We start from the raw sequence: 12,687 nt of genomic DNA on the forward strand, positions 1-12,687 counted from the left end.
TCCCTTTACTGCGGAGCAGCAACATGTATATGGTCAGGTGCCACTGAAGAATTGTCATGCACCTCGTTACCTGTGGTGATTAGTGTGGCTATACCTAAATTAAACTGTTAAATGAAAATGTTTTATTGGAAGTTTTAGTAGACAGTAAAGCAGTTGGTTTTCATTTTCTCCCTACATAATCAGAAATAACATATGACACTTTATTTACCGCTATAATAGCTTTGCTTTTAAGCTGCAGTAATGATTCATCAATAGTGTCAGAATTGTCTGCAATTAAAAAATAAATAAATTGTAGATTTCCTGAGACTTCAAACATGTACTATTGCACATTTACTATTTTACTTCAGGTGTTTAAAGACCTACCAATCTTGTGAAGGTTACCAGTGAGGTTAAACGTGCTGAATGGCACTAACTATGGAGAAGATTTTTCTGTGTGCACTTAAGCAAACAATTTCCTTTTGCCTGGTCCTACGCAATGATCGTCTCTAGATGCTTCTGTAAAGTGCAGTAAACCTCCCTCCCCACCTTCAGCAGCTGAAGTATTTTACTGTAAAAACGTAGCTGTGTTAGAGGCTGTTGAACTTAGTAAACACAAAAATGACTTGTTACATTCATTCTCTTTTATTCTTTTTAGTTTTCTCTTTCATCTGTTCTTTGAATCTTTTCTTCCCCAGTCCCACACAGCATCATCTTAAAAAGGGAAGTCCGTTCCTGTAATGAACTTCTGCTTTGCTTTTCATTTCTCTTTCGTTTTTATGTATTCTGTATAATTCTGATTAGTGTTCTTTTTCTCTAGCTTCCATCAGAGCCTGAATTTGACCCTACAGTAGATTAAAATTGTTCTAGCTGGTGTTTCTGGTTGCCACAGACCATTCACATTTATCCTCTTTGATATGGTATGAGTATTTGACAATTAGCTGTATTCTTTTTGAAACATTGATTTCCTTTTCCCTTCCGTAGCCTCCTGCAACATCTGATTGTAGGAGTGTCCCTCCTACTCATTGTATGTACAGTGAGTACAAATACTCACTGTATTCTTTTTGAAACATTGATTTCCTTTTCCCTTCCGTAGCCTCCTGCAACATCTGATTGTAGGAGTGTCCCTCCAAGCCTCTAGGAATTCCCAGGAGTTATATTGCCTTATCTGTTCTCCTGACATAGTGCTCTGCCTCTGTCCTGCAGGCCTGTCTCATTTTGTCTGAGTCTGATGCCATCTCATCTCCTCAGTAGATCTTCCTTCAGGTATTTTCAGTGTCACTCTGAGCCCTGTTCCAATCTGTTCCTGAAGCATCAACCGTGTTAAGCCCACCGGCGTAAAGCTACAGGACTCTAGATCTGCAGTATGATCTGCACTAGTGGTTATTAGCATTATATATATATGTGTGTGTGTGTAGGATTCAAAAACTGATCTCTGTGTAAATTGAACAGGGTTTGGTGATATTTTTGTTTGTTTGTTTCATTTGTTTTGTGTTTGTTGTTTTTTTTTTTAGCAGAAATCTCCAATTAAATGTTTTTTTGTGGAAATATAAATTTGTTTTAATGAGTTTGTTAAAGAGTTCAAGAGATCCTGTTTTCCCAGAAGTGGCGTTGAAAAATTGGAGTCTAAGCATGAGATGTTTGTTTCAAAAGTTTAGCAAGCTGTAGTAAAATGTGCCAAGTCTGTATAGCTCCCAGATGGTCAGTAGCACGTCTGAAGAGTGCAGTTTCAGTACTTTAGGGGAGCTATGGAATTTCATATGCTGTTAAATAAAAATTGGCAAGATCCATCAAGTAGTCTACAGTGAAGCCATCCCAGGTGTATCCAGTTCTTAATAATTTATTCCTTTTTATGGCATTGCAATAAAGAAAATACATTTATAATTAAGTTCTGGTTATAATTGTATGATTTTTTTGTAGTGAGGTGGACTATTTTACTGAGATCACTTTGAGTGGATAAAATTAAGTATACTGTATCTCTATGGGAGTTGGACTAGGTGATCTCCAGAGGTCCCTTCCAACCCCATATCATTCTGTGATTCTATTCTCACATAAATAGTAATTCTGTACTTCAAAGTATGATGAAACGCTTTAGATTACTGCAGTTTAGATACTTAGTTACAATATACAGATTAGAGCTTTGCTTTTGCTGGAAATACTAATTTGATATTCTATAAAATTGAGATATGCCTATTGTTAATATTCTGTGGCTTCTTTGCTGCTACATTAGATAAGTTTTTATAGTAATCCCAGACATCTAAAAATTAATGGGTCTGTTTGTTGTAAGAACCTATTTTACTTAAGTTTTATTTTCATTAGCCAAGAGATAATCATATTTCCTCTTGAATCACGTATCACTGAGTTTGCTGATGCTTTAATATCATATAATCCTAAGGAACCTTAGGAGATCTCCTACTCCAGCTCCTGCTGAAAGCAGGGTCAACTAGAGCAAGTTGCTCAGGATGTTGTCCAGTTGAGATTCGGATGTCTCCAACGATGGAGTTATGTTTAAAAAGATTTTCCTTTGTGTCAGTTTGCCTTTTACTTCTTGTCCTGTCACTGGGCATGACTGAGAAGAGTTTGGTTCTTTACTCCCTGCCCCCCTTCCAAATTGGGTATTTTTACACTTTGGTAAGGTTGCCCTTGAGCCTTTTCTTCTCCATTCTGCATAGTCCCATCTCTCTCAACCTCTCCTTAGATAACAGATGCTCCAAGTCGTTAATTATCTTTGTGGCCCATTGCTGGACTCACTCCAGTGTGTCTGTATCTCTGTCATACTGGGCAGCCCAGCACTGGACGCAGCACTCCAGATGTGGTCTCATCAGAGCTGAGGTAGACCTGCTGGTGATGATAAGGTAGACCAAGATGCTGTTGGGCTTCTTTCCCGCAACAGCACATTGCTGGCTTGTATTCAGCTTCTCGTCCCCTACTGCCTCCAGGTCTTTTATCTGCAAAGCTGCTTTCCAGTCAGTTGGCCCCCAGCTGAAGATTAATCTCCACTTTGATAAATTTTGGGTGTTTCTGAAGAAAGTTTATAGCATTGTCACCGGTTAATGGATCTGTGATTTTTTGAGTCTAATTCTTGTTTCTGAGATGTTATTTTTGATACAATTTGTTTTAATTTTTGAAGTGCTAGGTTTCATGTCCCTTTTTCTGAAAGGACATAAGATTTGGACACATGTTGCTGTGCATCAGCTATGCCATCGCGTGTGTTCTGAACACGTGTTTGTTTTCTGTATCAGGCATATGGGGAAAAATTCAGGTAAGATGTCAGTGGAAAAACATTGTGCTATGATTTGTTACTATATTTTTGCCAGCCATGATACGGCAGTGTTTGCAGCTCAGCTGATCCATACAAGCTTGTTACCTGCTAGTCACTCAACTGTATGTGAACTTCTTTACTTCCTAAGGAAAGAAATGGGAATAGCAAATGGAATGCTTATTAAAGTTGGGTCGATTAAACCCAAAGCAAATATCATATTTATATTGAAGTTTTCCTTTTCAAAACTAGTTCTCCCTCCTAATGATGGTAAGGGTACCATACAGTCAGCTCAAAAAAAAAATGCTGAGAGACACTAAAATTATTTAATTTTTAATAATTTATTTTACAGCACTACCCCTGTGCTACCTCACTTCTTATTTCAGCCAAGGTTTATAGTTTTCATAAAACATTTACTGGAACATTGACTTTACAACTGTATCGTATCACCAGGCAACTTTTTCAGTAAGGTGTTTGATTTTTAATACAGTGGATAAACTTTTCCTTCAAAAAAATGAGGTAGAAAATTATTTGATTAATGGACTGTCTTTATAGGAAGTATTTTTTTTTCCAAATTTGCATTACTAGAGCAAGCAACACAGCTCAGTTTCTCTTAATAAGAGCGGTGTCCTCAGTTTTTCCTGCAACAGGAATGGAAATATCTTTTTTCCTAAGTATTTAAAATAATAGAACAGTCATGTTCTATCAGACTTTTTTCTTAAGGAAATACATGCACTGAAAAGATCAATATTTCACAGCCGTGTGGGTATCTCCACAGTGTAAACTGATAGTCAGCAGTCAGTCTCTTTGAGCAGGTGGTTCAGCATGTATCTTCAGACAAATCTTCCTTCTTCATCCCTTCTCTGTGGTGTTCTCGATCCGGGGAAATGATGCTGACGTTCTGCCGTCGCTCCTCTTGGATCACACTTTCTGAGGCTCACAGAGAGAGTTGAGTAACTTATTGTTCATACACACAGCATGCATAGCACAGCATTTCTGTGAATGAACAACCTCTTTTCCCTTTATTCATCTTTATTCTGTTGGCAGACTGTTGACGAATTGGCAGCAAAACTCAGCATGATCTGGGGGAATATTTGCTTGTACTCAGCGCTTCTGTCAGAGGTAGCCTGTTCTTGCTAGGAGATTTTGTCCCATTCAGTTTGACGCTTTGATCATCAATGTTTCTTCCACAGAAGTAAAAACGAAGATCTTTGAAATGCAGCTTTTATCTTGTATCTTTCTATTTGCAGAATGCCAGTGCTGTTCCTCCTTTTCTGGTTACTGATGTTACTGTATTTGCTCTGTTTTCCAAAATCATCGTTTTTCTAAACTTTTTTTCTGTGCTCACCATACTGTGCCTTGCTGCATAGCCAGGACACCATGTAACTGGGCTGAGGACATCCCTTACTCGTGTAGATTTTATTGTGCCAGGTCTTGAACAAAACTGTGATCTTCTACTCAAAAGGTAGCTCTTGCTAACTAAATGACAGCTTAAAGCTTCTGCTGACATATGTAGAAAATGTGGTGATGTTTCCTTTAGTGTGAAGACATTATCATGGGGAATGAACTGAGATCACAACTGCACAACTGGTGGCTAAACTTTGAGAAAATGTGAAAATTTCTTGAAACATCCTTTGCTTAGCACTCAAATTAAACAATACTTATCAGTGTCATTTGCAAATGACACTGATACCTGATGATAATGATACCTGAATCGTAATGAGGGTTTGACTCCAGTTGCATTGCTTTTCCAATCTATTCTATTCCCAATTGGTTCAGAAAATTCAGAACTTCCAGAAGTCTTCATGTGTCTGCTCTGGAAAACCTGGAGGCATAATACAAGCCAGAGGACTGAAAAATGAGGAATGGAAAGGGAAGGAAGAATGGGGAGTATGAAAAGATAAAAACTATTTCCATATGAAGTGCATGGGAAAATTAGTTTTATCTATACTATATTAAAATTTTAGTGTGTGTATCTATCAAGAGTAACTGCTTTCATACCTTTATAGTGAAATTAATATAAATGTAAGAGTTCCTACTCAGTTCCATAACAAAGGTGGATATGGAAACAGATTCAAAGAAGTTGTGGCATCCCACAGACTCATTAAGGTCAATCTGAGGCCAGTTTTAGGGCCGGAAGCCTGCACTCCTGTAACTGTGTCTTATGGTGCTGTTACAGTTCTTCAGTATGGTTCAAAACCTTAGTATGCGTTAGTTCAAGTTCTTCCTCTTTGTCCAAGACAGAGACCTACATTTTATTGGTGTTTTTTGGTCAACTCTCTGCAAGATATTATGAAGGTACTGTATACCTTCCCAAAGTTGAGTGATTTCAGCATATCTGTTTACTTTCAGCTTCTTTCTTATATTTATATAGCAAAGTTACTCAGATGTCCTTGAGTTCTTACAGTACAGAAATGCAGGAGAGTGACTCTTAGGTTTCAGCCTTTTTAGGCTGAAAAGAAATTTTCAGTTATGACTGTAGCAAGGCATGTTGGGCTCAGATTATATTTCTTTATGCCTGACTAACGACGATTTTGACAACTAGGGGATTGGACTCGGTTCAAGTTTTAAGTTGATGCTTGGCTGTATGTTTCCTGTGTTGATGTGTAAATTCACTTAAGGCTGGTTGTACTTGGCATCCATTTGGTCAGAAGAAGAAATAGCCAGTTCCTGAAAACAGTTCATCATATCTTACAGGGAAGTGGTTAGAAAAATTATTAATGCTAATGAGATGCCGTGGCACTTTATTTAGGACAATCTCAGGATATAAATAGAAATATCTTTTAATATAGTGAGACTGTAATATTGTTTTAACTACAGGTACCGAGAAGCTATTCACAAGTGGGATGAAGCACTTCAGTTAACTCCGGAGGATGCTACCCTTTATGAGATGAAATCACAGGTAAAGCATTACAATTATTTATGAGTTTAGAAATTAAAAAAGCAAACATTGTGCTTGTGAACAGATGAAGTACTACATTGTATAGTTGTGTGCGTAAACTACAGCACAGTTTAGGTTTTTCATTTTTGCCAACACAACAGGGTATCTTTTAACAGAGATTAAAGTAATGCTGTTATCCCAGAAAATCAGAATAAACAGCATCTTTGCTAAGGCATTAATTAGGATGTTACGATGTGGAAAAAGCAATTGAAATATTAAAAAATTGTATTGGGAGGAGCAAGGAGAACCTTACTGTGGTAAATTAGCAAATATGACCATTAAAAATCTGCTTGCTCTTACTAAAGATTTGGCTTAGTGCTATTAACTTGAAACAGGGATACTGTACAAAGAAGTTATTCTCCAATCTGTTCTCATATTAAAGTCTTGTAAAAAACCATTAAACAGCATATACTTAAGATATCAGTTTCATCTGAGCCTTTATTTTAAAGCTATTTTGAGGAAGAGGGCTTGCAGCAATCAATGCCTCACTAAAGTTGCGAGATCAGCTTGTAATTTCTATGTGTCTTTGTGTGGCTTAGATGGCAAAAGTGCCAGAATCCATTATTTTGTTTGGATTGGGAAGCTTTTGTCTCCATCTCTTCAGATTTTAGTTTGGATTGAGGATGAGAACAAGAAATGGATGGTTTCTTTCAACCAGCTGAACAGATTAGAAATGGAAATATTTTTTTTAGGAAGCCAGCTACTCAAAACATGTCTGAAAAAGACATTGTTTGGAGAAAGGAAAAGAGAAAGTAAAATCATGGTATTTCAGTGAAAGTGGTGCATAACTTTTAGGAATCTTGCTATATTGTTTAGTTTTAAAATCTTTGTTGTTATTGTAATTCTTTTTTTGTATAAAGAACAAACCACCACCACCACCCTGCAAAAAACCCCTCCACAAAACCCAACACAAAACAACCCCTCCAAAGCCCCCTGCTCTTTTTTTTCCTGGATGCTATCATGTCTCCGCCTCACAGTCATGTTGTTTGTGAAGTAAAGAAAATTTGATTCTTCAAAAGAATTAATTGAATAATCATAAACTCATTTCAATACAGTAATGCTGAAGGAGGCTTTTGTTTTACATAGTTGCAGAAGGCTTAGATCTTACTTGATTTTGCATTTAGTTTGATAAATACTTTATGGCTGTAAAGGTTTTTCTTCCTGAATTATTTTGGGAGAAGTGTATTGTTGGATTGCATATATACATGTCGTATGTATATAAGGGATCCAGATAAACTGTCTTAGAAAAAATAGGGTGAGGGGTGTGTGAGCATTTATTTGTGTTTGGATGCCTTTACATCAATGCTAGTTCCTCTCCTATAAGGACAGGCTGAGGGAGTTGGGGTTGTTCAGCCTGGAGAAGAGTAGGCTCCGGGGAGACCTTATAGCAGCATTCGGGTATGTGAAGGGGGCCTACAGGAGAGATGGGGAGGGACTTTTTGCAAGGGCATATACTGGTAGGATGAGGGATAACAGCTTCAAACTGAAAGAAGGTAGGTTTAGGTTAGACTTCAGGAAGAAATTTTTCACTGTGAGGGTGGTGAGACACTGGCACAGGTTGCCCAGGGAAGTTGTGGATGCCCCATCCCTGGAAGTGTTCCAGGCCAGGCTGGATGGGGCTTTGAGCAACCTGCTGTATTGGGAGGTGTCCCTGCCCATGGCAAGGGGCGTTGGAACTTGATGATTTTTAAGTCCCTTCCAGCCCAAACCATTCTGTGATCTTCCTAGCCCTATAGTCTTCTGACAACTTCCCGAAACATGTGGCTGGGAAAGTGTCATACAAATACTAAAAGCGTGTAGCAGTACTTCCTCCATTATACTTTTCCCAAGCTCCTGCAAGCTTTGGCCCTGTGTTTAGAAGTGCTTGAAAGATTTTTCTTCAACAAGTTTCTTCTCATTGCTTTCTGCTCTGGTAAATTTTTAGCATCTCCAGAGTTTTGTCCCAAGGACCTCCAAATCTTAATTAATGCACTATTGGAAGAAACAGAATAATATAATTCTACTTCAATTAGCAGCTTTACAGGTTGCTGTAAAGGTTTTTCACTTATGTATCTATTTATCTGTAAGTTTAATTTTTAAATCCACTAATAAAGAAATGTTTTAAGATGTGAAAATGGTATAGGTCCTATAATTATTTATTTTTTTTTACTATGGTATATATATATAACTTCTAAGTTGGAAAGAAGTGGTTCATTTCTGTGATCCTGGCTCCTTAACACAGTATATTTTGGAAGTAGCCTTTATTTTGCAATTAGAATTACTTCTTTTTGACTTAAAGTCAAGAGAAAGCTGTTGAAAAGGACAGTTATGCTCAGTGGGACAAATTAGTGAATAGCTCTCTTGTAACAGTTCTTCACTATGGTCTTGTGTGAATGCAGGAATTAAGCTAGCTCACCAAAAGTACTCTATTTAATTGAAATTATCCTAAAATGAAGTATTTCTACAGTGGAAATAACAGGAGAACAGGGTTAGCTTACCAGGATCCGAACTGTGATGCAGAGAGTTATGCAAATGGATTCTTACTACAAAATCCTTCCATCAGTGCTCCGGCTGCAATACCTGGTCCTGAGGGGTCCTTGCTTACCTGGCACCCCAGCCCCTGTGTTTCAGCTAGATGTCAAAGGTGAGTTGGAGGAATAAGGCACACGGCTTTCCTGCTGACCAGGGGAACCCAAGAAACCAGCTGTGAGCCACTGATTGGTCTTGTCAAATGCCTTTGCTTGTCTAATGACTCCACTGGAGAGTAATGAAGGCTGAAAGAAGATAAAAACCCAGGCCTTTGCTTCCTGTCTGGAAGAGGAGAGCAGTTGTGCTGTTTCTCTTTGGTTTGACTTTCTGGTATTGCATAACACTTCTTGTTACACTGTGAATGAGAACACGTGAAAAGTCTATGTACAAAATATGCATTTATAAAATTATTTCCTGGATCTTTTTAACACAGCCTCTAATATTTAAATGGGTAACAACTCTTCAGTACATGCAAGTAATCATTACAGATGTTTTTTGCAGTATGACTTATGCTTACTGGAAGCTGATTAGTATAATGTGTAATTAGATACCTTCCTACTTTTAAAGGCACTAATGTGAGCTGTACAAATCTGTTTTTGCCAAAATAGGAATATGTAATTCATTCCAAAAATATTGTGGTTAATATTTGAATGATACTGTCTTAGAGCTGACTGTATTATTCCAGTCCAGCATACCAGCAGAAATACTGCAGCTATTATTGTGTAGCTAAACGAGAAAGTTTTGGTGGCTCCAGATTTGCAAGAACTGTACACCAACTCCAGCAAGGGCTTGACCAGCATTGGGTCTGTGACAATCTGCCTGTCTTGGTATGTGAGTCACGTATTAGAAGATGTGATTCATGTTAAGAATGACTTTGTGCGATATGCAAAGATTCTTTATGGTTTTTTTTCAGTGAGGAAAAGTCTCCTCATGAAGTAATTTCTTTTGAGAAGTAACATTGCATGGAGTATCTTGGCGTGGGGTTGAATTTCTGTATACCCTGTTACATTTATTAAGATAATCTTGTGTTGGGTTGTACAGCAGCTTTCTAGTTCGTTAGTATAACCTTTCTCAGCAGCAAACTTAACATTTTAAGTACCTTGTTGCTTAATATGCAGCTCAAATAAATATGCTAATGACACAGTGGGAATCTGTAAATATTTATGGTAAGTTCTTAAAGATTGGTATTTTAACAGATGTAGGACAAATGTCTTTCAGTATTTCTGAAGAGCGGAAATAGTGTTTAAAGTTCCCAGTTGTCAATGACACTTGCAGGAAGCATGTTTCCAGGAAAACAGACGGGAATTGTGGAATTGCTCAACTGCTTCAACGTTGATGAGACATTGTTCTGTTGCTCTCAGCTACTCTTTGATCTGTTTAAAAACAGATTAATATGATGTATGGAGAGGTTAGGGGTGCACTTAAACAGTTCTTTGCATGCAAGATATTTCAGTGTATATACTTGACATAAAAGTATATATGAGAGAGATATATATTTCTAGTATATATATTATTTCTAGTAATAGAAATTACTTGCCTGCACTGCTCCTCCATTGCAGGAACAGTGACTAGCAAGTAAATATTTATGCAAGAAGTTAATTTCTGTGATTTTATTTCAAAAAAAACAAACAACAAACCCTTTAAGAAAGCAACCAACAACCTAGTGTTGATTCTAGTACTGGATAAGTAGCATCATAAGTAAATTCAGAGGACTGTATGAAGACTACCTATATTAATGCAGTTACTCAGACTACTTGAAATTCATTGTGGGCTAAGTTTCTCAGACATCAACTGGATTATTTTATTGCTGCTTTGAATTACAAAGGTGGAGGAACAGGCTTTGAGAAGTTCTTTGAATTTGGGTCTGAAGGTTTGTGTGCTGAACCACATAGGACTCTTTCTTGGGTGAAAAGAGATGTCAAAGGACTTACTACATTGATATATATAACAAAGTCTCTTGGGCATCAGGCACTCTGCTATTCTGCACCACTCCTGAGAATTTAGCTGGTTCGTGTTGCTCGTCCGGTGGTACTTCTTCCACCTCAGAGCTCAGATAACATTGTCAAACACACGGTGCAACTATGACAGGATTCCTGTAGTACACAATATAATTGTGTATATGTGTTTGTAGAAACAGGTAAATACAAATGTAAACAGATGGGTTTATCTCCATTTAATAAGCTTTTTGGGTGTTTGCTGTCAGCTGTCTGAGGATCTAGTTTCTATGGAACCCTGCATCCTCAGTTTCTCAATTTGCATTCATTGAACAGGACCAGGATTTCAGATGTATGTCTCTCTTTTTTCTTCTATTTTTTAATAGGCCAAACTCCATCGTAGTCTTATCATACTCATGTTCAGATTATTCCATTTCCCTGTCTTGAACTCAGTGAAGAAATATTATCAGCTTCCACCCATTCCTCTTCCTGTTTAAGACAGGGTAAGGTTCCGAAGACATAACCAAACTGACAATCCCAAGTGTAGGTTATTAAAAAATCACCTAATAATTGTTGGTAATAGTTAAATGTTTGTTTGTTTTTTTGTTTTAAAGTGGGATGTAATATGAAGAGTTTACCATCAAAACATTGATGTAAACTCCAGACAGCTATGTAGCAAAAAGCATTGCCGTGTGGTACAGCAGTAGTTGCTTTACAGCATGGGTAAATGCAAAATGCTTATGGGTGGGAAGAATTTTATTCATAAGTGTTTTGAAATGGGTTTCTGGGTAGAAGGAGGAATTGGACCAGTTTCACTGGACTTGGAATGTATCTATATGTAGTGATTAAGCTTCAAGCCAGTGAGCTCATCTAAAACCAGGACTTACTCAGATTCATAACACTTCCAAAATATTGTGGGTAGGACAGGATGGGTCATTCTCCTGCCTGGATTTTTAATACTTGGTCAGTCTCCTGATGGTAGTTGCTGTTTAATTGATTTTTTGCTACTGAGTTCTTCTAATTCTTCTAATCTGTCTCTATTTAAAAAAAAAAAATCAAATCAAAACAAAACAAACTAGATCTATTAAATTAAGTCATTGTAGTGACATGGATGTTCATTGTTTTAATGCATGTGATAATGGTAAGTCTATGTTAGAATAAATTAAATTCTGAAAATCCACCTACTGAACATCTTTGTAAGAAATTTCACTGTAGTCATTTTTTATGTCTGCATGCATGAGAGTCTTGTGATGCTTTTTCTTTTTTGTAAGATTTTTTTGTTTCTAATTGTTAGATTACTTTTAAGAATGCTTTCTAATGAAGTGTTATCATTATAATTGGAAAATAAATCAAATATGCGATGAGATTACTTAACTGTGAACCCAGGGTACCATCCTACTAATGAAGTTTACAAAAGAAATTTCATCTGAGAAGTTCATTTGAGAGCAACAGGAAAGGAATAGAATCTTAGTGTGTCAGCTCTTAAGCAAACACACGCATCCTCTCCTTTACCTTAGGTGATTCTGGCAAAATAGCCCTTTTCTGTCATAGCTTGCTTCAGAATAGATTTAAGACCTATTTTGCTGGTAGGATTGTCTCTTTTATGAGGGTTTCCCCCAACATAATTTTAATATCTTCATGCTGTCAAATGCAAGGTTATATTTGTCCATTTTTCTGTATGTGTGGCCATCTAAAGATAGAACTTGATGCTAAAACATTGAGGAAGAGGCATTTAAGTGGACTTTTCAGTGATACATAATTCGTCAGTGAAGCATGATCTTATTTGTCCAGTAATTGAAAAATATACAAATGCAGCTGAATTAGTTTCTCTAAAAAGTAAGCATTGTTTAAAAAGAAATGTTACATGTGAGTATGCTACTTTATTATAATGGTTTGTGACCTTTTTAGAATAATGCTTGCTTGTCCCTGCTTTTACTAGTAACCTGAATGTTTTGCAGGAAGTAACTAGCAGAGGGTGATAATTATCTTTGCTGTCAAAAAAACCCCCACCAAAACACATTGAAATTAATGTGAATGTAACTTGAATAAAAAGAAACATGATTGTGTGC

The 12,687-nt window shown here is 37.1% G+C and overlaps 1 protein-coding gene across 3 annotated transcripts in view; it reads left to right on the forward strand.

Moving 5' to 3' along the window:
* Positions 1-12,687, forward strand: part of TTC33 (tetratricopeptide repeat domain 33) — a 45,280-nt gene that overhangs the window by 20,435 nt on the left and 12,158 nt on the right. For all 3 annotated transcript variants that reach the window (XM_014947651.1, XM_014947652.1, XM_014947654.1), the window contains exon 3: positions 6,056-6,137. In XM_014947651.1, the coding sequence (XP_014803137.1) occupies positions 6,056-6,137 (82 nt within the window). The remainder of the gene's footprint in view (positions 1-6,055; positions 6,138-12,687) is intronic.

This window comes from Calidris pugnax, unplaced genomic scaffold, assembly GCF_001431845.1.
Source record: "Calidris pugnax isolate Ruff unplaced genomic scaffold, ASM143184v1 scaffold156, whole genome shotgun sequence".
NCBI classification, from domain to species: domain Eukaryota; kingdom Metazoa; phylum Chordata; class Aves; order Charadriiformes; family Scolopacidae; genus Calidris; species Calidris pugnax.